The 27,908-nt window shown below is 37.0% G+C and overlaps 1 protein-coding gene and 1 pseudogene across 1 annotated transcript in view; both read left to right on the top strand.

The window, feature by feature from the left end:
• Nudcd1 (NudC domain containing 1) overlaps positions 1–26,523 on the top strand; it is a 73,939-nt gene extending 47,416 nt beyond the window's left edge. The window contains exons 9-10 of the mRNA XM_087190686.1: positions 23,215–23,374; positions 25,902–26,523. Of these exons, the coding sequence (XP_087046812.1) occupies positions 23,215–23,374; positions 25,902–26,194 (453 nt within the window). The 3' untranslated portion in view covers positions 26,195–26,523. The remainder of the gene's footprint in view (positions 1–23,214; positions 23,375–25,901) is intronic.
• On the top strand, positions 290–23,208 carry LOC147824088 (protein CDV3 homolog pseudogene; annotated as a pseudogene).
• Positions 26,524–27,908: the final 1,385 nt, after the last annotated feature.

Raw genomic sequence — 27,908 nt, 5'->3', positions numbered from 1 at the left:
ATATTTAGGGCTATTTTTGTAAGAAAGAACTAACAGAAGTCAAATTACCGAGTCAGAGACTAAACTATCTCTGACAAACTAATTTCTACTTTATATTCTCATTAGTAATATTTTTATTTATTGCTTGCTTTACTGCATCTTTACCTACACTTTCAGTTTTCTATTTAATCTTTACCAAGTATACAAGAAACAGGATCTTGCTTTCTTTTTAAAAAGATTCTTAACTGTTTCATATATATATATATATATATATATATATATATATATATATATACGTTTCTTCTTTTGTGAACAGTTTTTTTGTTTGTCTTAGTATATTTTTTACTGATTTGGATAACTTGTTTTATACTTGGAAAACTCTTGCATTCTATATCCAGTGATTTAATTTTTTCCCTTTTACCCATCTTGGAATATTTTTATTCAACTTCTTAACTCATCTGAGATTTTGTTTCCTCCTCTCTTTGGGTTTTCCTGAGTGTATAAATATTTTCCCTTAGAGTTACATTCTGTTTCAAAGCTTTGAGAAGTGTTCGTCAGTAACAAATAGTATTGCCTGAAGAATTGGTTCAGACACTGCATTCCAGGATTGGTTCTCATCTTAGTTGTTTCTGTGAGAAAGGTCTCCATAGCAAATTGGTGACTAACTCAGAGCTGTGCATGTAGAAATTAATTTAATGTTATTACCAAAACCAGAAGTGATAAGACCTTAGGTGATTCAGTTCCAGGAAAAGCAATAGAATAATTTGATCTTTTGTTATTCTATTTTTGGACTTCTGACTCTTTGATAAAGGGTTTAAAGCCTTTGTTTTCAAGAAAATCTTGAAACTTTCTACTCTATTTTGCCTAGAGTGTTTGTCTGTCTTGCAGGGGATTGGGAGAAAGTGCATTCTAACAGAATTCATGGAGTCAAAATTAAAGATCATTTGAACTTGTTTTACCAGATTTACTAAGTTCCAGCTCAAAAACTCAGTGATAAACCAATGTTAAATCTCTTTTCCTCTCATTCACTTACTATTCCTTCCTACTCTTTTTGTTTTGTTTTGCTTTTGGCTATTTACCAGCTTTCTTTAACTGATGGCTGGGAATAATCAAAAAACTTTTTAAAATGAGTATTTCTAGATTATTCTAATGTAGACAGATGAGGTCGAATGGCATAAGACCAGTATCTAGCCAAAGCTGTACCAAAATTAAATACTTGCACTTACAGTTAATTTTATGTCTGCATTGCTTTCCTTATAACCTATCAAACCAAAAAGCTCTTAAAAATAAAAGCATGTGGACAACATCTTGTTCACAACATGTCTCCAGTTCCTGATTCATTGTTTTAATACATAATTTTAGATTTATCTCTTGGTAACAATCATAAAAATATTTAAGAGTTGCTTTAATTCCATCTTGGATCTCTGGAAATTTTCTTGTACCTTTCACTTCCCTCTTCTGACTTTGAATTACACTTCTATTTTGAAGAGTAATTGTTTTCAGGAAGTTTGTCATATCTAATCAGGGTACTGATTCAAACCCAGATCATCAGAGCTGTTTAGGTTTCATAAGAATTTTGTTTCATAGATATTTTTAGTTTTGACATATCCTGTAGATGATTCCTTTAATCATGAGCACACAGGGCTATCACATAACTGCTTATCTCAGTTATGTCTGGGGTTCAGTTTTAAAGAATTATTCCCACAACTGATTGATAGAAGACTCTTAAATCTGACTGACTGAACATTGTATGTTTTGTAATGAAGAATATGGTCAGTCTTCCTAAAGTTGTAGTCCTAGGAGCTATAACTTCTAGTTACTATTTTCTACCTAACTTATATAGGGAAAGCATTTGATGTGAGTTGTTCTAAACTGCTGTATTTTTAAGAGTCCAACAATTGTGATATAGATTTCAAATTTTTCATATTGCAAAGCTTGTGATACCGTGAATTTATTCTCAGATGGTTTTGTGAGAAAACACACCATCAAAAAATAATTTTAAAAACTAAAAGAAATGTTGGTGTTTTCAAATAGCACATAAAATTCAGGCAGACCAAAATAAAAGTAAAAGGTGTTACTATGCTCAACTATTATAGTAGTAGTACAGTCAGGATATATTTTAAAGTTATAAAATGTGGACCCATACATGACTAAATAATTTATTCATATGTATACATATATAAATATATAGATATGGCCTTTCCTCTCCGACTGTGGGGCAGGCGGGATCCTGCACCGCTGTCTCAGGGGGCCGCCTGCCCTGCTGCTCAAGCCTCGGGGACCCTGCGGGGCTGAGGCGTCACCGCCCCCGGCAGCATGAGCACAGAAGCGGCCTCGACCCGAGCTCCCAGCCCCGCGGGGCCCACCCATCCGAGCCAAGGCGGCTGTGGCCATGGCCAAGATGGAGGAGTGGAGCCTGGACAACTTCTTCGCCAAGAGGGACAAGAAGAAGAAGGAGCGGAGCAGATGCGCCACCAATGCCGCGGGCGGAGCAGCGCGGGGCCAGGCCGGGCAACCGCGGGGCTGCGGGCAGGCACGGGGACTGTGGGCCCCACGGCCGTCACGAAGGTGGTGATGAAGGATGAAGATGAGTGGAAAGAATTTGAGCAAAAAGAGGTTGATTACAATGGACTCAAGAGTGCAGGTCATGCAAATACTTGAAAAGGAAAAAGATGATAATGAAAAAGAAAAGATCCAGGAGATAACTGGGGAGAAGGTGGAGGTGGTGGAGGTACAGAGAAATCTTCAGGTCCTTGGAACAAAACAGCTCCGGTACAAGCGCCTCCTGCTCCAGTAATTTTTACAGAAACCCCAGAACCGCTAATGACTAGTGTGTATAGGCCTCCTGGGGCCAGGCTAACCATAACAAGAAAAACGCCAGAAGGACTACCAGAAATACATAGTGATACACAGTTTCCATCCTTGCAGTCCACTGCCAAGCATGTAGAAAGCCGGAAGGATAAAGAAATGGAGAAGAGCTTTGAAATAGTAAGACACAAAAACAGGGATGGGGTTTCAAAAAACCAGGCTCTTGAACTTCAGCTAGACAACCAGTATGCTGTGTTTGAAAACCAGAATTGCAGCCACACACAGTACAATTAAGGAGTAGTCTTTGCCAACCCCTCTAAGGTAACTAGACCACAGCTAACCACTATGAACAGCCACTCATCATCTGATCTCTGTTGGAGCTACAGCAACGGATGCAGACCATGCAAGTGACCAGCTTGTTGCACTAGGGAAGTTTAAAGTGTCACAACTGCTCTTTATGTATATTGGGTTTAGGGGAATTTTCATTGTTACGTTTGTGAACTAGATTCAACACTTTTTTCATAATCACTCTGCAAATACCAAAAAAACAAAACCTGCAGTCAGTGGTCATTTGGAAAATCTTTTTATGTTCAGATATTGAGCCTTTGTAAGGTTTGACTACCTCAGATTTGCTGCACTCTTTGTGGACCTCATGTGGATCACAATTTCTGGATAAGAAGGTTACAGCTATCAAAAGTGTCGATGTAAACCTTGAAACCAGCCCTACTGGATTCCTATCAGAAATCCTGCAGAAAGCCAGCCATCTGGGTTTTGATTTGCTGTAAAAGATGAAGATTTAAGTGACCTTAATTAACCTGTCCTGTGCCCTACCCTAAGGAGTACTCTGTAGTTAGCTGTGGCTATATTAGACTTTTGGAACATGCCACTTTCAAAAGAACTTATGTATTCAGATCATCTGAGTAGGGCTGTGATTTATAATTTCAATTTTTAGTTACAGTCTGAAGTAACTACAAATTAAATTCTCCCAAACTTGGGTCCACCAAGTGGGAAAGGGGGTGAGCTGGGGAATAACTAGTTTCCTTTAGTAGTTTTTTTTTTTTTAATTTGGATAGTGCTTTTTCTGTGTTCCACATTAAGGCCTTTTTTGCTTTGACTTGGAGTAAGTTCTTTGACAGAGCATATGGCTTGGTTAAGGAACCTGAAATACGCATTCAAATTGTGATGTCTCATGAATTTGCCATTCCCTAGTGTGGAACCAAATAGCCTTTGATATAAAGGGCAGTGGATGCTGGAGGCTCTACTTCAGGTGCTGCTACAGCCTCCTCTAATCAGGTTTAAGTTGTATGGCAAACTGCTGTGGAAAGAGTATAGTTTCTGCTCAGGCTAAGGCAGTGGTGGTGAACCTACCTATAGCACGTGTACGGCAGCAGGCTGTTTATCATTGAAAGCGCTAAAAGATTTGCCATCACTAGGCTAAGAGATTCACTGACATGTCCTACAGATTAAAGCCACACAAGCTAAACCTCACCTAGCACCTATTTCAGTTTCATGGATCTTGTGTGATCTTTGAGAATTCCATATATATTTGTGCCCAGATTTTTAAGGTATTGGCCATTCTGTAGATGCAGTGATTGTCCCAACTAGCTCTGTTACCAACCCTTGGTGTCTTCATAGCGTTCATTTGGACAGGCAGGCTAAAGACATGGATGTAGCACTTCTGCTTTTAGTAACTGCAGATTACAGACTCTCCAGTAGTATATAGCAGTTCTTACAAGGGACTTGAAGCTTCTCCAGATTACTGAACTTTTTTCCATCTAATGAGATAGTCCTAGCAGTTTTTCCCTGGTCTGGTCTGTTTGGTTCAGTAGAAGTATTTCATAGTGGTAGTGACCACTTGATGCAGTCTGGGTTTCTCTATAATAAATCCCTTTGCCAAAAGCAGGAGTTGCAGACATGCTACTGGCAAGAGTAAAGCAAGTGGGTAAGTAAAACTATCCTGGTGTTGGGGGCATTTTCTTATAGGGTTTTAGTCTTGAAGAACATGCTGGTGCATGAATCGGACTCCTAGGAGGGTCACACGCCATTCCTCCTGACAGCCCCTGGTGGCCACTGTGGGCAGTAATGTTGACATTATTTGAGGTGGCAGGTATGATGCCTGCCTTCTGGTGTATTTGGGTGAGTAGCTGAGCCAGCGAAAGGAGTTTGGGTGATTAAGTGAAAAATAAGAGATTCTTGGTTAAGCTGAAGATTTCATTTGGGAACCAAAAACAAGTAATCTCTTAGACCTTGAGTCACATATTTTCTTTGAAAAATATGGATTGTCCCACAAAATTTTGTTGGGGGCTATATTATTGAGAGGTGGAGTGAGTTGAATATGAGGTTTTATTTAATGGCACACTGTACTGGAAATCTGAAGACCTATAGCAGATTTAAATTCCAGCTCTTGTTATAATTTTTTAAGATTGTGAAATTACAGAAATGCACATGAATCAAGTTTTAATATACTGTATGATGGGTGGATGAGGCAGTCCATTGTACCATTTCTTTCTTTGGATTCTCAGGCATGGTTTGGCAGTGCAAGAACTTTGGAACATTAACAAATTCAATAAAAAGTAAATAATATGGGAAAAAATAAATATATAGATATGTAAATATGTAGTATTAACAGTTTATTTTATGCAGTATTATAGAGACTGTGAATATGGGTATGAATTAAAGTGTTATGATTTCAATAATACTTGGAGTTTAGTTTTAATAAAATAAAGGCATACAGCAAGATAATACTTAATAAAATGCTATTTTTAAAATTTAGCCTCTCTGAGAATTTCAGTTCATCTTAGAACTACTGTGTAGCATTGATCAGTAGTTTAATGTTGGTCATTAAGAGACCCCCAGTTAGTGATTTCCCTTCATTTTGTTTGAGCATATGAATTGAATCCAAGGAGTGACGGAGGACCAAAACAGAAAATTTTATTACTGTTTTAGTACAATATGAAGGCCTAGTGGATCTACTCACTAAGCCCTTCAATTTAGCAGATTTAACCGTAGTCATAGGCATTGCTGAGGCAGATCTGGCTGGCCCTGGAGGGACAATCAAGATCTATTATGCCCTCATGCCTTATAACCACTTACAGGCAAGAGTCACAGAACTGAGCAGAATATACCCAGGTTTTTCCTCTTTCCAGGCAAGTGTTACTTCACTCCTTAGGCATTTGTGAAAGCTGGGACATCTTAGCTGTCAGTCTTCTCAGGGTCACAGATGGAAACATTAAGAGTGGGGAAGCAGCATTATAAACAGAGATAACTCTTCTAACTCTGAAGAAACTCTGGTTTTATAGAACTGTGTTTCATGCCCATGGTGTGGTTATTAGGCTAAGCTGAGATGGATGAGATTTATATGAGACCACTGATAGAGGCAGTGTTAAAACTAGATGTGTGGGCTTCCAGTATGCTTTGCCATAATCCTCCCTAAACACCAGTATTATAAATTGGAAGTTGAAGGTCCTAAGCCATTGAGGTCAGTTCCTGCTTCTGAATGAAATGTGTTCTTAACAAGCACAAATAATAATCTTCTGTCATAAGCAGGTTTTATCCTGCGAAAGTTAGAAAATTATACAGATAGTCCTTCATTGCACCATAACACATAAGAGACAATACTTAATGAAATTTTTCCAGTATTCACTATTCCAGTATTCTGTATACAATACTTACTGAAACTTTTCCAGTATTCTGTATGTATTTCTTAATTTTTTTAAAACATAGTACTGGGGAACCCAAGGCCTACTCACTGAGCTACATTCCCTAACTCCTCCCCCTTTTTCATTTTAGTTTTGAGACAGGATCTCACTGAGTTGCTGTGCTGCCCAAGCTGGGCTCCAACTCGAAATCCTCCTGTCTCGGCCTCTCAGAGTGCTGGGTTTACAAATGTGCACCACCACACCTAGCTTCTTTATAACTTTTAAATAATAGTTCAATGTTTAATTGCTTGTTGAAGCCTAATTAGTTTGTAATTAAAAATAAAGATTTTCTGGGCTGGGTGTTTAGCTCAGTGGTTCTGCCACCTGTCTCACAAGTGCAAGGTCCCGAATTCGATCCCCGGTACCAAAAAGAAAAAGTAAGTAAATACATAAAGATTATCTTTGTTTCAGCTGGATTTAATTTAAGAACAAAATGAACAATATAAGCACTTTGATTTTTCTATTAGAAATTTTTATAAATTTAGACAATTGCAGTGAATTAATGCATAAACATTGCTATTCCTCTATAAGTACAGTGGTAGAAATAAAAAATGTAATGGCTCTAATTAAATATTTTGATTTATATAGAATATTATGTAAAAATTAAGATCAACTTGCTCAACGGTAGTTTGCCCTTAAATAATTTCTTCCTGTATCCAAGAGGGTACCAGTTGACTTCTCATTGGAGGAAAAGAATAAGGGACATTGTCATATTTGGGATGTTTCAATGGTGCATTAGTTTAGGAGCCAAACTATATTTTATGGAGAATTTTTATTTTAACTCTTACTCATTTTTGCAATATTACTCCAATTGTCTTTTCTTGATTTCATTTGCTATAACTTTGGATAATTTGAAATTATGTGGAAAGGTCAATATATTATGTGTCCTCTTAGTTTTGGAAAAAAATAATGTAATAAAAAGGTCAGAACATTATATTTTAAATGACACATTTCTCAAAATATACATTTTCCTGAAAGAAATGGATGATTTGTGATTTGGAAAAGAAAATGTTAAATCAGTGTATGAAACAGCTCAATAAAAGAGAAATATTAATAAAAGTAATAAGATAGAGTCATAGACGTGAGAAGGCCAAATTAGAATTAAAATAGAATTGAAGATAAATTGAACTACCCAAAATATTAGCCACTGGCTAATTCAAATTCAAATCTGGCTCGTCTTAATTGAAATGTGCCTGTGAGTACAAAAGACAAGCGTATTTTTAATACATTGTATGAGAAAACAAAATATATTATTTGTCAGTTTTCATATTTATGTTGAACTAATAGTTTGGGTATGTTTGGCTAAAAGTAAAATATATTATTAAAATTATGTATGTATCTCCTATTTTATTTCATTGGACAACACTGATCTGTAGTGATCAAATTAAACATTGATTTGAATGGCCAAAAGGTGATAGATGTTCATTAAAATGAGATTACGGAAAGATAAAAGAAATTAGATACAGAGACTTCCTCAGGAAGTATTTATCAGATACTGGTTAAGACATGAGATTGGAATAACTGAAAAGAATATTGCAACAAGTTATTGTGGCATGCACCAAACACCTAGTTAATTGGAAAGCTGAGGCAGGGGAATCACTTGAACCCAGGAGATCAGGGCCAGCCTGTATCAACAACAACAAAAATACATATTTGCAATTTTTAAATAAACTACAATACAGGAAGCAGAGACATTTCAGGAAAACACTTCTTTTAAGATAATGTCATTATGAAAGAAATTAGGAATAGCATGTACTCTATATACTAGTAATTCTTTCAAGATATTAAGGATGGGGCAGAAAATATAGAGGAGAAAAATATATTTAGAAACAAGTGGTTCTCAAACTTTTTGGACCTCGGACCCTTTTATATTCTTGAGCTTTTGGGGGTATTAATATTTATATTTAGAATATATTTCTCAAAATTTACCATATTAGCAATTAAACTGAGAAACTTTTGACATATTTACTTAAAAATAAACAATTTCTTGCTAATATAAGTATTTCATAATTAACATAAGGACATTTTCCAGAGTTTTCCTCCCCTCAAAAAAGTAGGAGTGCTATGAGAGAAGGGATAATGTTGGGTTTTTTTCTTTAATATTTCATTTAACTTGATAAGTATTAATTTCTTCAAGATTACTTAGAATATGGAGTCTGAGACCTATCAGTGAACTTTTTTCACACTCTTTTACTATAAAATCCATTAATTTTTCAGATACTTTTAATGCATACTTTACCTATGCAGATTATTTGGAAATACTGGATCTTGTAGGTAGATTTTCCAAAGTTGATCATCTTAGTTTTCAGTATGAACACACACACACACACACACCACACACACACACACACACACACACACACACACACACACTTTGTTAATATACTGTTGCTCTTACCAGAAAAGTATATAAAAATTGGCAGGCAATCATCTTCATAATGATGAATGTAAGTTTTCCCAAATTCTGAGTTTAGGTCAAAAGGACAGATTTTATTATTGTCGAGAAAGTCTTCCAAGCTCTCCTCGAAGTGACTGTAATTCTTGAGAAAATGTTGCCAAGTAACCAATTCTGAATGGCTGAAGTCTGTTGGTTGTTGATGATATTCCATGAAAAAGCAGTCATTTCAGGGTTTGTGACTCAGATAATTGCATAAGTGTTTTTCCTTGATGTAGCAATGATCCCCCTATCTTGTGGACCCCTGTGAGAAGCTTGAGCCCCAAGAGACCAGATGTGGTCACACGCTGCCTGGAGGTTTTAACACAGTTGTATCTGACTGTAGTGCTCTAATATTATATAGGGAAAGGACAAAGGCAGAAAGCTAAAAAAGTATGCCTGTGTATAGTAGCAGTTTCCTCAGGCTGCCTTCTAGTTCCAAGTCTTTTTTCTGGTGTCCCTTTAGAGTCCTGCTGCCATCTTCTTGTCCCTGAGACAGTTGCTACTGCTTGGAAGGCAGGTTCCTTTCTCAGCACGGCATGACTGTCTGCAGGAAGCTGAGAAATTAAGAACGAGTTAGAGAAAGGAAATAGTGTTGGTTGAAACACTAGCTAGGTCTTTTAGTATTTTTCCAATTTTAAAGGAGTCCCTGTTACACTCCAAGGCATTTATTTGGTTCATCTTAAGTTACTGAATTTATTGACAAATGTTCTTCAGAATAGTCCCGTTACCTTGCAATGTTTGCAGGAGCTGTAGTAATGGCCCCTCTTTTGTATTTGTTATGTTTCGTCATCGTCCTACCTAGGAATGTATCTATTTTATTGATCTTTCAGATAATCCATTTTTCTTCCATTGATTTCCCTGTTTGCCCACTTTCTATTATTCTTATTTATTATTTGGTCATCTTTACCTATTTGGGATTTAACCTGCTCATCTTATTTAGCTTCTTAATAGGGAAAGCTCAGGTGATTGATTTTTAGCTCCTGCTACGGTTTGAGTGTTTGTCCCCTCCAAAATTCGTGTGAAAATTGAATTACCACTGTGACAGTAGTTACTAGAGTTTTAGATGAAAAGCTCTGATTCCAGACCACAACGGGGACCTGGTTAGGCCACACTAATCAAGGAGTTGAGCTGTGGTAAAGGGCAAGAAAGGAGCTTTAATTAGTGGGGCCACACTGGGAAGAACAGATAAAGAGGTTTAAGATCTGTCCTCAAAGGGCAGACAGAAACTTTAGAGTTTTATAGAAAAGGGGAACAAAGGCCAGGGTTGGAGATTTGCATAGGAGAGGGGGTTGCTTAGCTGCCACCGTCATGGTGTGGTCTGCCGGGTCTGTTTTTCCTAGACTCTTGAGGGACTGCAGGTTTAAGACAATAACTGGAAATTTCTAAGCACCACTCCCAAGGATCTATAACAGAAATTAGTTGTCAGTGCAAATCTTGAGAATGCCTGTTACTCTTTCAGTCTTCAAGGGAAGGAGACAGGCTAAGTAAATTTAGGGCTCATAACCCTAAGTTATTAGTTTAGGTTGTATTATTAGTTTTTAAACAGCTATTTCTTAAGTGATAACATGTCTTTGGGCAGACCTGAGCAGGGATTGACCCAAGGTTTTTTTTTTTTTTGGTACCGGGGATCGAACTCGGGTCTTTCCTCTTGCGACACAAGCGGCGAAACCACTGAGCTAAATCCCCAGCCCTATCCAAGTTTTAAGGTAATAAAATAGACAGATAAAAATGAAGGCAGAGGAAGTAAGCTTTTCCTGCTTTTGGTTACCTACTGGGTATCTGCAAGACAAGCCTCTAAGTCCCTGTTATGCTTTGCCTAGTGAAACGAACTCTGCTGAGCTTCAGCAAGTCTTTTGTCTGAATGAATATTACTTTTTTATACTTTGAGCTTTACAGTCTGGGGAAGAGAGAACTTTCCCCCTCTGCTCTCCAAAAACTTGAAAATTTGCTGGAATGTACTGATAGTAAGTGAAATAGGAGAAAGGGTATGAGAATTTCATATGTACACAGTGGCAATTAAATAATATTACCCACTAATCCAGCACAATTCAGAAACTTGCCCCTTTTCTATAGGATTGGGGAGAATTGGAAACGTAGACAATTTTGAGGTGTCAAAAATGATTATTAGGTGAATGGTGGGTCCCAGAGACAAAAATTAACTTTGAAAATGATTCTCTTTGGAATTTAAATGCATATAAGGATAGATATTTTCTTGTAACGAAGTCTGTCCTGGAGTAATATTTCTCAGTGCTTTTTATTTTTCTGCCATAAATAATGAGATGCTGGGATGCAGATGGAAAGCCATTGTGTTCTTTTCAGTGGGTGTAGTCTTAAGGAAAATAGGGACATATCAGAGTAGAGCCCTTGCCAGTATCTGCTGATTTTTAAGGACCTTTAATTTAAACTGATCAGTGTATCTAACTGCCATGGTTTGGAATGAAATTCCTGGCTTTGTTTCCAGATACATTCATGCTTTCACTTTAGTTTGGGCTTCCCTGAGAGTACCCTGGCTGTCAATTTGGCTAAGAGGCTATTTCTTAATTTTATCATCATTTTCCATTTAAAAGTCTAGGAATCTTTGAAACCAGGAAGTTTTGGCTTCTTTCCTTTAACAGTTAATATTCCATTTAGCATATCTCTCCATTTGTATTTTACTATCTGTGGAGAGGATCAACCCAGAGGTCCTGCCAACACTTTTATTTTTTTTCCACATTTAATAATCAGATTCACTCTTACCTGTTTTAATTTCATCATTTCATGTTTAATTTTAATGGATGCAATGCTTTCTTTTTTTTTAGCATCTTAAACATATGCTTGAAGATATATTAGATTAATGATGGTGCCTTTTAGAGACAAGTGCCAGATTGCAACCCAAAACCCACTTATTTATTACACAGTGCCAACACTGTAATTAAATCTGAACACTGAAGTTTTAGTTTAGAAAAAACAACTCTACATTAACATCTTTTGTCTAAAAAAAAAAAAAAAAAAGACACTTGCCCTAGGTTCACCACCACTGTGTTAAGTTTTTCAAATGCGCTTTCTCTGATGTGAATTTCTGGTCTGTTTATTAATTTTAAGGTTTGTTAATTTTTAAATTTTTGGTTTATAGGTTTGAATCAGGGATATTTTTACTTCTGCTTTCTTTTAATTTTTGGCAGGCCTTCTCTTAATCTTTTGTAGTTGTTCCCATTAGGCTTCTAGACCTTTATGGCAGAGGCAAGTCCTAATGGGTTTCTTAGTTTGTCTGTTTAGGTCTATTTTGAGCAGGAAACATGACTCAGGTCTAGGCTAGGAAGGTATATCTTGCATATAATTACATTATTGAAGGATATGAGAAATACAGATGTGAGAGAGAGGGGAGTGTAAGACATTATTTGAGTATCGGTTAGCATCATGATCATCAATGGGGAAATATTAAAATACATTATTTGTATATGATGGCACGTCATATATATGATTTTAGATAGCTTTGAATTCTGAAGTCAAATGATGTGTAACTGAATGCAGTGGGTTTCCCTCTGGGGAGGGCAAAGCCAATAAGAACAACCAGGAGATAAGAGAGAAGAAAGTTCTTTACTTGCAGCAAGTTAGGGGTATACTGGAGATAAATTTCAAAACAGTGCCTCCCAAAAGAAAGCAGGAGACTTATTGGGGAAACTTATACTTAGCACATCTAGAGGTAGCTACATTCCTGAGCATGCTCAGTTCAAGATCCTGTATCACATGTTCAAAGTAATGATGGACTGGCAGGAAGTTTACTTTAGGTTACCTACAAACAGTGGGTCAGAGTGAGTAGTCTGGTTCCCTGTAAGTTTCACTGGACGCCCTTACCTGTCAAACAACAACAACAAAAAACTTTGTAGGAGTTTAATAATCATTTAAAGGGACAAAAACTCCTTCCCCCAAGCATAGGTGATTGCACCTCATAGTACCTACTTGGGGCTAATAACAAATGGTTAATATAGCATTAGAAAACAACACTTCACTATTGTTAAGTAATATATTTGTTTAGCTTTCACTGTTAGTGTAGGGTAAGATCCCTGAAGGCAGCTTTTGACAGGTAGCAGAAAGATACACATTCAGCAACAATCTTAAACCTTTTAAACCTTCTGTGTTACTATCGATTTAAGCGATATGTCAAATTATTCTGTGAAATCCAGTGTAAAACCTAGCCTATGTCTATCTAGTTTTTCATGAATGTGTCTTCATGAGTAGTTCACCTCACCTATTAAAGGTAATCATTCATACAGTGCATTAGCATTGACACCATTGCTGCATTTAATTCTCATGGTTCACTGTAAGAAGGTTTCATTGTATTACTGTCTCCCTTCCAGAGTAAATTGGCAGTCGATTTGCATAAGCCAGTTTTACACTCAGTAATGACCATAATTTCTTTAAAATTTTTAACTCTACTTTGAAAAAACTCAAACATTACTAAAAGTTTTAAAGTAACACAGCAAACTCCTGTAAATCTGAACTCATTTGCTAGAGCTGCCATAACAAAGTACCACAGACTGGTGGCTTAAACAACAGAAAGTTGTTTTCTCCTAGTTTCAGATGCTGTAAGTCTGAGCTGAAAGTATTGGCGGGTTTGATTCCTTCTAAAACTTGGCTTATTGGTGGCTGTTTTCAACTTTTGTCTTTTACACGAATTTTTTCTTCTGTGTTTCTGTATCCTAATCCCTTATTTTTGAGGGACAGCAGTCATACAGGATTAGCACCCACCTTAATTACCTTGTTTCAACTTAATTACCTTTTGAAGAACCCCTTCAACTGTAGTCACATTTTGAAATACTAGGGTTTAGGACTTTCACGTAGGAATTTTATGGGAGCACAACTGAGTATATAACATCCTTTGTAGATTTTTAGCAGTTGCTAGCATTTTGCTGCATTTATTTTTTTCTCTATTTTTCTTCCTCTTTTTGCAGAAGAATTTAAGCGTGAATTACAGGTACCATATCCCTTTACCCCTAGTAGTTCGTATACATGCTGGAAAATGAAGGTAGTTTTTATATAACCATAACACAATGAAGGAAATTTAACATAGATATGATACTTTTAGCGACATAGAATTCATATTCAAATTTTACCAAATGGTCAAATAATGTGCTTTACAGCAATTGGTTTTTTCTGATTCCTGATCTAATCCCATGTTGCATGCTGCATTTAGTTTGGCCCTTTTGTGTCCTTCAACTCGGAACAACTTTTTGATAGTGGCTTTATGTTGTACTCTATATACTACCTGTGAATTTAGAGTTGTGTAATATTTTCTCAATAGATTCAGAGCACTTTTGCCAGGAATGTTGTTACCAGAATTGGGGGTTGTCCTGGGCTCAGTGATGATCTGTGTCCTTGGCAGCTCTTGGATCCCCCCCGGGAAGATTTGTGAAGTGCTGCACAGGAGGGACTCAGTCAGAACGTGGAATTTTTGGAAGCTCTTTATTGTATGACAAGCAGAGTATACTCTTAAGCAAAGCTAACTTTTATTTGAAAGGATAGTATACTTGGGAGAGATACAAGTGGGGAGAACCTGTACAAAATGGAGGGAGGACAGAGCCCAGAAATGATAGCCAAAGCAAGGTCAGGGTTGATTTCTCTTTGAGTTGAGGGAGTAATCATGGATGGGAAGTAATGAGTCTTTCTTCCAAGTACTATCTAGAAGGAGAGGCACTTGAACTTACATGGTCTTAGTTGGAACAACTATGGTGGTCAAAGTCCGTTAGGGAGTCAAAAACTCCAATGTAGATGTATGTAGGTAAGGCCCTAGAGGATCAGCGTCAGGTAACCCGGGGCCTGGAGCATTGGAGTGTGCATGAGCAGGCCCCTGAATCATAACTGGATACATATAAAGAACCTGAGAGGGGTACAAGGTGCCTAGTTCAGAAAGCTTACGAGACTACTCACTCAGGAAACAGACTGCTCTCTACCAAAGGTGCACTCCTTCCTTTAGCTCACCTACCACATTGCCTTCTGCTGTCCCTGTCTAGTAGCTGCCCATCTATATAAGTACTTTTTCTTCTCCAGTGAGTTGCATTAGGAGGAACTTGGTGCCATTTTTTTTCCTGCTTTTGTGGTGTTAAATATGGCTGTTTGGCAGCCATCACATTTCCTTGCTCTAAAGTTTTCATCTTCCCATTTGAATTAGTAATAAATTTTTGTGTGAAGGCAAAAGTAACCCTTTAAAGAGAGTCTAGTAGATTATGTCATTTTCCTATTCCTATCCTGTGTAATGGCTTTCTCTGTGTCATGTCATATTAGGAATAGTGTCCAATGTTTGCAAGTACCCTTCAAGCTTTCTGTGAATCATTGTATGTGATACAGTTTAAATTGAAATCAATACACCTATACACAAATGTATAATCAGCTGATGAAGTTTCACAAAACAGTACTACAGTTATGTGAAAAGTATGCTAGTACTTTATACTATTTTTAATACAGTTAAATACAAAATTCTGGGGCTGTTTGGTTTCTTTGGTTTGTCTTTCTTGCCTGTTGTCCTGGGGCCTCACAACACTAATCAAGCACTTTACTAGTGAACTACACTCCCTGCCTGAAAATTCTGGTTTTTATCTATTAACTTGATTTCAATACTGTTTGGGGACTCATAGTTTAAAAGACACTGGTGTCCTGTCCTAATAGTCTTTTTGTTTGCTGTTTTTCCCCTACCTTTTCTTTAGCTATGAGTGTACATGGCCTTTCTTGGGATTCCCCCAAATTATTAACATACTTTTCCTTTATGACTTTTGCATTTGTTTTTCTGTCTCCCAGAAATGTTCTTTTCTCACTGTTCCCTTATTTTATTCATATTTATATTCACATACTACCTTCCATCTCCTATCTTCTCACCTGCTTTTTTCTGTGTAGTACTTTTTATTTTCTCATATATTTCTGTTATCTGATGCATTTATATGTATTCACTGTTAGACTAGTCAGTGAAGTTTGATATTATGATACATCACAGCTGCAGATCAAATTGATAATTTTGGAAGTGGAAAAATTATCACTTTTTTCTTATATTTCTAAGTAATTATTGTTTTACAGATTTTTATAAATAAAATACTTTATAATTACCCTTCCATTGTTTTTTACACCACTTTGCTAAGATCTGATATCTTCCTAGGATCTAGACTTTAATTATACAGGAAAATTAACATCTTCATGGTAAAGGACTGAGTACTTCTAGCTAAGACTAAGATGTCTGCTCTTACCACTCCTGTTAAACATCATGTAGGAGGTCCCAGCTGGTGCAGTGAGTCAAGAAAAGTAATGAAAGGCATAAATAATTATCAAGAGATCCCATACCACTATGAGAAAAATGAAACCTTTGTGTAGATGTTAAATCTTTTTTCTTTTTAAGTCACTGGAAGGGTTTATTAGGCAGAGATTTTAGGACACACTCAAGTTGATGCTGGGTGCTCAGAAATGAGGTGGTCTAGATGTTACCTTAAAAGCATTTGTCCATTACCTTTGTCCATTCTTTGATGGAATTTTTTACTCTTAAGTGTAAAAAACTTAAGATGGAATTTTTTACTCTTAGTGTAGGCTTGTGTCCTGTATGGAAGCTCACTAACCTAAGAAGTATAAGATGTCTTTCTCTGGTATGACCAGAGAAATAGCTGTATATAATACTATACTGGATTTTAGAATGAAGGAGGCCAGAATTTATTAAATAAAATAAATAATATCACACAACTTCTTTCTACTTACAGAAAGAATTCAGCAATTCCTTATACACTCCCCACCCTTTTCTCAGTTAAGATCTCACTGCACACCCCAGGCAGGCCTCAAACTAAGAATCTTTTGCCTTAGCCTCCCAGGTATTATTAAATAGGAGTTTCATTCCCACAGTAACTTATTCTATCCCATTACTATCAGCAGAAATAAACTAGTTTGTTTGCTATATTTTTAAAGTTTCAGAAACTTAGTTTTGAGTATATTTTAAAGGTATAAATTTTATATGGAAGATAACTTTGTTCACTTTTTGGGAAGCTGATCCACAGACTGAATACTGAAATGTAGATTGTAAATGGAAGATTTAAAATCAAAAGCAATAATAGCAGCCATTCTTTCTGGAGTGAGGTGGAATCTCAGCGTTGTTTTCATTTGCATCTCTTGAATGACCAGTAATGTTGAACATTTTTGAAACTAGTGATAAAAATACTGTTGTGCAGGTATTTAAGGTATACTGTTTACTTACAACAGTTGTGAAAACACACTGTGATTCAAAATTATATGGGCTGGGGCTGGGGATTTAGCTCACCTGCCTCGCAAGCACAAGTAAGCACTAAACCTAACCTAAGTTTGAGCCCCAGTACAAAAAAAAAATTATAGTAAATGTTTTTAATTTATTACAATAACAGAAACATTGTCATTAATTCTTCTTAAAATACTCCCCCTCTTCAAACAAACTTAGTCCATCATTATTGCCACTTTCTGAAGCAGTTCTGGAAGTCCTCTTTCCTGAATGTCTTTAGTGTGCTGTCGGGGCTGCCCTCATGTCCTAAATTGATTCAAAATGATTACAATTTCTGTCAAAGTGATGTGTCCTCATCCACTGTATTCAGGGAGTCTGGCACCAGGCAACTCCCAGCTCTTCCTCAAAGTCAAAATGACCATGAGAGTGGTCTCAGTCATTTCTCATTGCTGAGACACTGCTTGACACCTAGAACTTAAAGGAGGAGAGATTTCTTTATAGTCCATAGTTGGCCAGTTCCAAGACAGGAAGGCATGGTGGAAGAGCTCTTTCTCACTGGGCGCAGGAGGAGCTGCTCACCTCATGGTGGTCAGGAGGCAGAAAGGGAGGGATTTGGGGAGAGCGATACCCAGGCCACCCCCACCCCACCCCTGTGATTCACCTCTTCGAATCAGGCCTTACCTCCTAACATCACAATTAGCTATAGTGTTCCCATGATTCAATCACTTTTCAAAATATAAGCACATGAGACTGGGGGTACATCTAGATATAAACCATAAAGTGGTTATATCTAGCCCCTGGCCCCCACAAGGCTTATACACATCTCTTTAGGCAAAATACATTTATTCTTAACAATTTTAGCATTGCTGATAATTCCAAGTCCAAAGTCTCCTGAGACTTAAGGCAAACTTTTATCTGTGATCCCGTTTAAAAAAAATAAACACTTCCAACATAAAATGACACAAGATAAACAAACATTCCCATTCCAAAAGGGAGGAACGTGGGGGATAGGAAGGAATAGAATCAGCGTGGTGATACCAAAACCCAGCAGAGCAATTGTTAAATCCGATAGCTCTGCACAGCACTGGTTAGGATGTAGGGAGATGTTTACTCCAGATGACTTGGGTGGGTGGCCCTGCCCCTGCAGTACCACCTCCCAGGGCCCTTATGTCTGCTCTCTTAGGCAGGCTCTAGTCACTGCCTCCACCCTCCTTAGCAGATATTTCACACATTCTTGGCTCCTCTAACTTTGCAGGATCTCCACTGGCGGTTAGGCTTCACTCTCAAGCTTCATGCTCTACCCTTTCAAGGGCACAACTGCCTGGTTTCACAGGCTTTCTGAAATCTGAGTGGGAAGTCTACCTGACCCCAGAACTCTGGCATTCTGCGTGCCTGTAAAACCAGAATCACATGGATGATGGCAAGGTCAGCTGCCAACTTGAGCAGTAGAGTTCAGTCCTCTTGTTTCATGGCTGCCATGGCCTCTGAGTACATAGATGGCTAAGCACTGTGAACTGAATCCCAGAAAATCAGTTCCTCAGGCACCCCTTTTGGAGCATGGCGCCTATAGACTCTCTTCTCAAATGAAAGCTTTACAGCTTTACATGCTTATACCTGTTGGTAGGTGGGTAGGTGGGTGGGGGTGTCTTGGTTTGCAGATTCCTCATATGCCCTCAAGGCATCTTTCCTGTTATCCTGATATATAGCATTTGGCTTCTTTTTAACATGTTCACAATGGGCCCATAATTTGTAAGTCTCACTGCCGGATAGCTTGAACCACCAGCGCAGTACAAGCCCTCTGATTGGACAGTAACACCTGTACCACAAGTGGTTCAAGGTAGCAGGAATGTGTTAATGCTAATCTTCAGCAACCAACCTGTCCTCCACTCCATCTTTGCAGGCTCTTTCCTTCTGGCGACACTGAAAACTTTGAATGTACTTTTTGCTCTTGTTTCTCACATTAAATTAAAAACAACAGGCAGTGACCAGCTAAAGCCTGTATGTTGGGCTGTCTTGAAATTTCCTCCACCAGATTCATTAGTTCACTGCACTTATCGCGGTTTCCTGCAAAGTCTCAGGCATAAACAAAATGTAGACAGATTTTTCTGCCAAAGCATAACACATGGCTTTAAGACCAACTGCCAATAGACCAATGGCATCCTTGTTCTCAAATGAAACCTAAAGCTGGTCTTTACTATCCATTTTGGTTTGTTTGTTCTATCATTTTGGGATTTTTTAATCACCATTCTGGTTTTCTGAGCTTCAACCAGAATCTTCTGTCAGGCTCCATTTACAGCATTCTAGGGCTGCTTCTCCAGCTGCTGTCTCCAAACTTTCCCAAAATTCTCCCATGAACCAGTTCCACAGACTTCCAAACCAAATGGCCAGGTCCCATAGTTTGTTTTAGTCACTTTCACATCACTGACACCCACAACTTGAAGGATGTTTATTCTGGCTCAGGTTTTTTGTGCATAGTTGGCTGGCTTCAAGGCAGGAAGGCATGGTGGAAGTGGAGGAAGCTGTTCATCTCATGCAAACCAGGAAGCAGAGAGAAGGAGAGAACTGAGGAGGGAGAGACACCCTTCCAGGACACAGCTCCAGCAAACTGTCTCCTCCGACCAGGCCCTCTTCTTACATTAAAATAAGCTATAGTGTCCCCATGGTCAGTCACCTTTGAGAAGTCCCACCTATGCACACGTGAGAATGTTGGGGGTGGGAGGGGTCTTCTAGATAAGAACCATAATAAAAGGCAGATGTTTTGAATCAAGGCAGCCACAACAGCACAACTAAGGGCAAAAGAGGACTTCTAACACTGCTTCAGAAAGTGGCGAGAATTACAGGATGTGTATTCAAAGCAAGGGGATGTGCTTAAAGGGGACTAATGGCAGTCTATCTTACTGTATTAAGTTTTTCTATTTTTATTTAAGCATTAATTGTATTTCTATCACACCCTGTAAGTACTGTTATTACTGTATTTATAAAAGAATAAAACAAGAATTACATATCCTATCTGAGGTTGTAGTTCTCACTCTCAAAGATGATATTAGTGAAATAAGGAGTGAAGTTCAAAAGATATGCATACAACTTTTATGATATATTATCTTTTTATTAACATTAGGAAAAGCTTCAAAGAAAGATTTCATCAGTGTATGACATAGTATATAATCCGCAAGATAAGCAACAACATGAACAAAGGAGTGGGAAAGTAGGATAGTTTTATAAATTATGATCTCATTTTGCTAAATGTTTTGAGGTGAGTAATAGCCAATATTTCGGGAAGGTATTTTTGGATTAGATTTTTGAGAAGCTTTCAGATATGTCATTCAAAGCAGTTTGGACATATTTCTCTAAGCATTGGAAAGCCAAGGGGAAAGATTATTGAAAAAGTAAGATTTTCAGAGATGACAGCTAAAAAACACAGAGAGCTTTTCACTTGTTAAGTCTTCAAGCTCTGAACTCTAGTAGAATTATTTACATGCCCACCCTGTGAGTATTTTTTAAGAACCTAATCATAGTATTTTTTCCCTTATAAAAATTTAGTCCCAAATAGAACAGTTTTTTCTCTTGGTGAGAAAAAATTTAATCATTTTCTACACAGTATTCATTCTAAAATCATTTATCTAGAAAATAGACAAAAGAAGACAAACTTTTGATTCTCAATATAGTTAGTCTTGTAAGATGGCTGTTATGTTAGGTTGCTATTGCTGCTGTAACAGATTTAGGGACTAAAAAATTTATTCTTACACTTCTAGATAGCTAAAAATTTATTCTCTTACACTTTTAGATGGTCAGAAGTCCCAAAATGGGTTGCCAGAGCTGCATTCCTTTTGGAAGCTCTGGGAGAGAATTCATTTCCTTGCCTTTTCTAACTTGCATTACCTGGCTTGTGACTTCATCCTTTATCTTCAAAGCCCACACTAGCATTTTCCAATCTCTCTATCCCTCTGCTTTCATGGAACCATTGCCTTGTGTATCTGTAATCCCTGTAAAAAAAAGTCTTGCTGATACACTAGGACCACCCACATAACCCAGCATAATCTAGCCCTCTTAAGATCCTAAACTCTATCCCATCTACAGAGGGGGTCACAGGGGCTTCAGATGTGGACATCTTTGGGTAATAATATTCAGCCTAACACAAATTGCGTACACATGCAATGTGACAGATAATTTGTTAGGAGTAATAGACATGACACTGGGTATTTTCAGAGTTCAAGAAGCTTGTATAAGCATAATAGGAAAGCTAATGGTAGAGCTACTGAGTCTTGGTAGATAAGTAGGGATCCATCAGATTAAAAAGGTGAAGAGAAGTCTAGGTAGAATGTCAGGTCAAAGGCAAGACAAAGGCAAACATTGCTGGTTTTATAATTAAGAGCGCTTTGACATAATTGCAGTAGTGGAAATACATTTAAGTAAGTGGTAGCCAAAGAGAACGAACATCTAAGTCGGAATAAGAGCTCGTCATAAGACCTTTATCCTCATCCTCTTATTTTTCATAGACGATCTCCCTTGGTCCTCACTTGGTAGTGCAAGTTCCTTTATTCTTTTCTCAGTACTGCCCATTCAAGTATAGCAGGCTCAGACCAGTCAGTTATATCATTCACACTGGTAATACTCCCTAGGCTCATGAAAGTAAACACATTTTTATTAAAGTATTATTTCCACCTGTATTTATTTCCATTGTTTTTTTTTTTCCTTCTGTGAAAGCCCTTGCTAAACAAGGGAGACTATGGGAATAGAGGTACAGGGAAGAGACCTGAAACACTGTTAAGTCTATCATAAAAGCAGTTAGCTGGTGGTAATTTAAAAATAAACCTCACTTAGCCACCGATGATCAGAAGCTAGAGGAAGGAAGAAATAATCCGTGGTCTCTATGTGGCAGCCCATTTCCCTTGTGTAGAGAGCAAGCCCCGGCCCTACCCAAAAGTCCCACTTACAAACATTACTTTGGAAGAATATCTGGGTTGCTCTGTCATTGGATTCTCTCTCACCCCATACCCTAGGTTGGCAGAGTTGTACCAATAAATCCCCTCGCTGAACACCCATCTCACAGCTTCCCATATAAAATACAGGTCAGATCCCTACTTCTTATTTAAACAATATTTTATTCTTACTCTTCTCTAAAACTTACATAATCATTTCAGTATTTATCAAGTACATTATGTGTTTCTTATTTTCTACATTTGATGTGATTTTGGTTGGAATATAGTCTGACATTTTAAACTTTGATAATAACATTTCTTTGTTCTTTTTTTGGTACCAGGGATCAAACTCAGGATTTTGCACTTGTGAGGCAGACACGGTGCCACTGAGCTAAATCTCCAGCCCAATAATAACATTTCTAGTAAAGAAGAATATCGTTGCAACCTGTCTTCATTAAAAGTTTTTTTTTGGCCAGAATCCAATTATGAATCTTAATTTGACTATTTTGTATTAAATGAATTCCTTTAGGCATCGATATTGCAATAACAATTATTGACATAATATTACTGACGTTAATGCCCTAATGTAGTATAGTAATTTTTAAACAGATCTGTTTGAATCCCAGGATTGTGATATTTCTCTGTAGCCTATTACTTAAGCTCTCTAAGATTATTCTTTTATCTGTGAAATGAAGACAGTAACAGTCTTGTGGGTTGTTGAAAAGATTAATATTTGTACCATGCCTGTCATATAGGATATGCTTAGAAATTTTAATAGCTGGCAAGGTTAGCTAGTAAATTTCATGTTTATATTCTGTGGTTTAAAACTATTTAGCTTATTGAATTGATGCTTTTTATCTATCACATTTTAAACTAGCTCCTATCAGTTGAGGGGTAGGTAGCATAGTGGTTATGAATATAGACTCTTAGTCCAAATTTCATCTCCATAACTTATGATTAGGCTGACCTTGGGCCGGTGAAGTAGGCTGTGCATCACTTCCTGCAGCTTTAAACTGAATGTAACAGCATATTTCTTTCAGGAATGCTGTGGAGAGTAAATCAGAATAGGTTTTGTAAGAGTGGAAAATAGTTGCTGACACTTAGTGCTGGGTGTGAGTTTTTGTCATTGTTATTAATTTTGTTGTTGAGTAAATTAATTTTTTTGTCTCCTTTGAGGTAAATCTTGGAGGCAACCAGTACCTTTTCTCCGTTGTAGTGGATCCTAAGGAAATGCCCTGCTTCTGTTTACGCCACGATGTTGATGCCCTCCTCTGGCAACCACACTTCAGCAAACATGATGACATGTGGGAGCACATTGCAACGTTCAATGCTCTAGGTATGAATGAAGCAAGCTCTTTCACAGCATTTCATATTATACCAAAACATCTTTTTTTAAAGTTCATTTCTTTTTAAATTGAATGATCCTAATTACATTTAGATTGATTTGTGCTGAGATTGGGTTGCTTGTATTGTAGTTGACATGGTTAGTGCTGTTGGAACACTAGGGCTCATCTCTTCTTAGGCAAGTGAAGAAGATCAACATAGAATGGAAATGGTTATCTGACCATCATTTTCTTCTTTTAATTCTGTAAGCTATACAGAATTAGACTATGATTATTATAGAATTAGAATAGAAGTATTAGAATAAAAACAAGGAGCTTAACAGAGGCCTGGGTGGAACTTGTATTTAAGTTCTTCAACCTGTAAATAATCCCAGCATGCCGGAGGGCTGAGGGAGGAAGATCAGAAGTTTGAGCCTAGCATGGGCAACTTAATAACTAGGGAGACCCTGTCTCAAAAAATAAAAAAGGCTGGAAATTTAGCTTAGAGCAAAGGCCTGGGTTCAATCCCGTTACCACAGATAGATAGATAGACAGACAGACAGACAGACAGATGTTACATTAAATTTAAAAGGGCTTTGGGATATATCTCCATGTAAAGGCCCTGCATTCAGTGCCTAGTACCACACCAAGAAGTTTCTTCAGAGTAGTCATCAAAGACCTCGTGGAATTGTTCTAAGGCATTGCATATTAGGAGTCACCTTTCATTGAACTTAAGTGCAAAGAGCCATCATAATGAGAACAAAATAAATGTATTTGATAGGACAAAATGGAAATACTAGTTTAAAACAAGAGACTGAAAATTTTAAAACTAAATAATTGTAGACTTTGTACAATCTTTGATTTTATGTCAAAATACATTAGCATTGCATGGGACAAAATTTTTAGTGTGAATTAACCAGGATTATTGCTTTAATGAAAGGTTATTTTAAGCTGACAGCAGGAAGTTAAAAGTATGCCTTTTAGTGAATATCTGTGCACAACACTTAACTATAGAGATTTTTGTTAATAATGTAGACTGCTAAACTGGCTAATTCAGACTCCAAATGGATTTTTATGACCTGAAATACAAAATGTGATTGACTAATCTGATCACATAATTTGTAGTCTTAGCTTCTGTACTGTAATTTCTATGTTTTTCATTCTCTTCCCTTTTTCTTCCCTAAAAGGAAAGTTCTGTTAGATGCTCAGGTCCTCCATTTGTATGCCCAAACCTCTGTTGTGGAAGAATTATATGCTTGCATCTTAGTTAAATCAACTTTACGTTAGATAAGTACTTGAGATATTACATACATTACTAGCTCTGTGAAAGTTAGTCTGAACAGCTAATTCTAAGCTACTCAAATATCTACATCCACTTCACTTTTCATTCTTCAAACCCTACTTAATTTGTAAAAAACAGTACTGATCTTCCTGTGCCCCATGGCTTTGTTCATTTGTCGTTTGATAACATCTCAGTTTTCACTGACATTCAGTTAACATTTTTATTTCATATTATAATATTCAATAACCATGTTCCATTTTTTTTTTTTTTTTTGGTACTCGGGATTGAACTCGGGTCCATGTTCCAATTTGAAAATCCTTAGTTTTCATGTTTTTTGTTTTGTTTTGTTTTGTTTTTTTGGTACTAGGAATCGAACTCAGGCCCATGTTCCAATTTGAAAATTCTTATTTTTCATGTTTTTTGGGGGGTTTTTTGGTACCGGGGATTGAACTTGGGTTCTTACACTTGCAAGGCAGGCGGTGGAACCACTGAGCTAAATCCCTGGCCCAATCCTTATTTTTCAGTATGTACTATCCCTTTAATCTGAAGAGATGTTTTTTCAACACGTACATGATTTTAAGACAAGATTAAGATTTTTTTTCATTAGTTTTCAAGGATATTCTAATTAAGATTTTTGAAGGATACTTGTGTCTTTTCAGTATGTAGTGGTCTCAGGGTTCTACTTCTAAGGCCTGAAGTATACTCAAATCCTGTTACAATGTTGGTATTGTAAATTCCACAAACATTATAGGGATGATGAGAGAAAGCCTTGTGACCAGTGCCTTCAGGCCTGCATTATGAACAGACTCCTGAAATAACTTTATGATGCTAGTCTATAAACAGTTCTCATTTATTTGATAAAAGAAAATGATTTTGTGATACCATATCTGTTACTCATCAATCTACATATTAAATTGGCATTGAAAGATTTTTTGGCATATATTGTTTTAGATTTCACCTTTTTAGTATTTTATTAATAGAAATTAAGTGGGACTGTATTGTGCTTTTCTTGAAGAGTTGAAAATATGTCCATTTTGTTATTTAGGAAATAAACTTGTGTATTTGCAACAGTTCGGAAAAACTGGTTAATTGTTAATGATTCTGAATTATAATGACTATTTTGAGTATTTATGGTATATGTTCTACTTGGGTACTTTAATTTGTAATAGTAGTTATAGAATGTTAAATGTTGAATCATGATTTTTCTCCCTTCTGTTTAATATATAGTTTTTCTTTTCTTTGTTCTATGTTCTTGGCAGGTTATGTGCAAGCATCAAAGAGAGACAAAAAATTTTTCGCCTGTGCTCCAAATTACTCCTATGCAGCCCTTTGTGAGTGTGTCCGTCATGTATTCATCTACCGGCAGCCTACTCCCATGTCTACCGTGCTGTACAACAGAAAGGAAGGCAGGCATGTAGGGCAGGTTGCTAAGCAGCAAGTAACAAGCTTGGAAACCAATGATCCTATTTTAGGCTTTCAAGCAACCAATGAGAGATTATTTGTTCTAACTACCAAAAACCTCTTTTTAATAAAGGTAAATACAGAGAAATGATTTCTCTACTATGTTGGCTTCTCTGTACTGGAAAAGTATTCAGTGGTAGCTAGTTATACTGTAACCTATTAAATTTGAATGTGTTAAATAAAAATATCTTATGAATTTTTTAATTTTTAAAGAATATTAGAAATGTATTAAGAGATTATGATTCTCTAAAACATAGGAAATTAAGCTTTAGATTTAGGGAACACTGGCTTCTGTAGAAAATAAAAATCACATGTTGGCAAGTATGCTTATTTTTTTAAAAACAGGCTAAAATCTCATCTTTTATGAAACGTACGGTTATGTGTTTAAAAATAAAAATATTTGTATACTTTATTCATTAATTAGGTTGGCATGGTCTGTACCTATAGAATGTACTAGGGTAACAGTTAAAGTGTTAACATTAAAAATACTTCTTTAAATGGACCGAACAATTGAACCTACATAAAAAAGGGAATTTCAAAAGTATAGCAATCATGTCTGCTGAGCGACCTTAATTTTTTAAATTAAGCATAGCTTCATTTAATTTTTATCTATTTGCTATAACACACAGAGTAGGCTCTACATTATTGTCCATTGTTTCATAACAAAATGCTCCAAAGGGCTCGTTTAGAAATAAGACATGACTTTTCATAGTTCTGTGAGTGGAATATCTTTGCTCTGCACGGCCTGTTAACCTTCAGTCGGCTGAATTGGGCTTCTTCCCATGATAGTGAAAACATTCCAAGAGTGCAAGCTTCAGTGTACAAAAGCTTAGCACTCTGTTCTCCATCATACTTGCTAATGATTCATCGGACAAAGGAAGTCACATGGCCAGTCAGTGTGAGGGGGCTACACAGGGGTGCAGGTTGCAGGAGGTGCGAGTCACGTGGGGCCACTAATGTAGCAGTCTGCCACACAAAGAAAACTATAATCAATTCTCTTTATTAAATGAGTACTATTTTTCTGAAAGTTTAAAGGAAAGGAGTCTGTTTATACATTAAACTTTTTCACCATGAATTTTAGTTGTTCATATATACAGTTTTCCCAGGGTTTTGTTTTTTGGTTTTGAGGGGCATTTTTGGCTTTTGTTTTGTTTTTGTTTTTGTTTTTTGCAGGACTGAGAGTTGAACCCAGGGAGTGCTGAGCTACATCCCCAGGACCTTTTTTGTGTTTTATTTTGAGACAGGGACTCATTAGGTTGCTCAGTTGACCTCAGGTGTCATTCCCTATGCCTCACCCTCCTGAGTAGATGGGATTTCAGGTGTGTGGCACTGCCCCCAGCTTTCCAGTTATGTTTTAATTTTTTAGATACTTTTTATAGCCTTTTGAGGTATGTATCTTATATAAACCTCAATATGATTTTCATATTTTAATAAGGCATTTAAGACCCTAATTTAAGGGACAGAAAATGAAGATAAAAAACTAGAAGATAGAAAATACTTGTTCTTAATAGGTCTTTTATCTATTTGGCCAAATATTTTGCTGAATTAAATTTTAATGAAAGAAAGAAAAGCAGGCTTGAGAGACAAGGAAGGCAAAAGATGAGTACGTGTTACATGAATGTTCTAACCCAGTAATGGTGAACCTTTGGGAGCTTTCAAATGGCTACAAATAGCCTGCTGGAACATGCGTGCGACAGGTTTGCCACCACTACGGTTTCCTAGAGAAAAAGTTAAATGGCTTAAAAATATATTACAGATCCTCCCTCCCATTTCTATTTAGAGTAAATTTTTGGGCTTGGATATAT

Source organism: Heterocephalus glaber, unplaced genomic scaffold, assembly GCF_053883595.1.
Source record: "Heterocephalus glaber isolate CG9 unplaced genomic scaffold, H.glaber_assembly_v1.0 deba00001555, whole genome shotgun sequence".
NCBI lineage: Eukaryota > Metazoa > Chordata > Mammalia > Rodentia > Bathyergidae > Heterocephalus > Heterocephalus glaber.
This window is presented reverse-complemented; position numbering and strand designations above follow the sequence as displayed.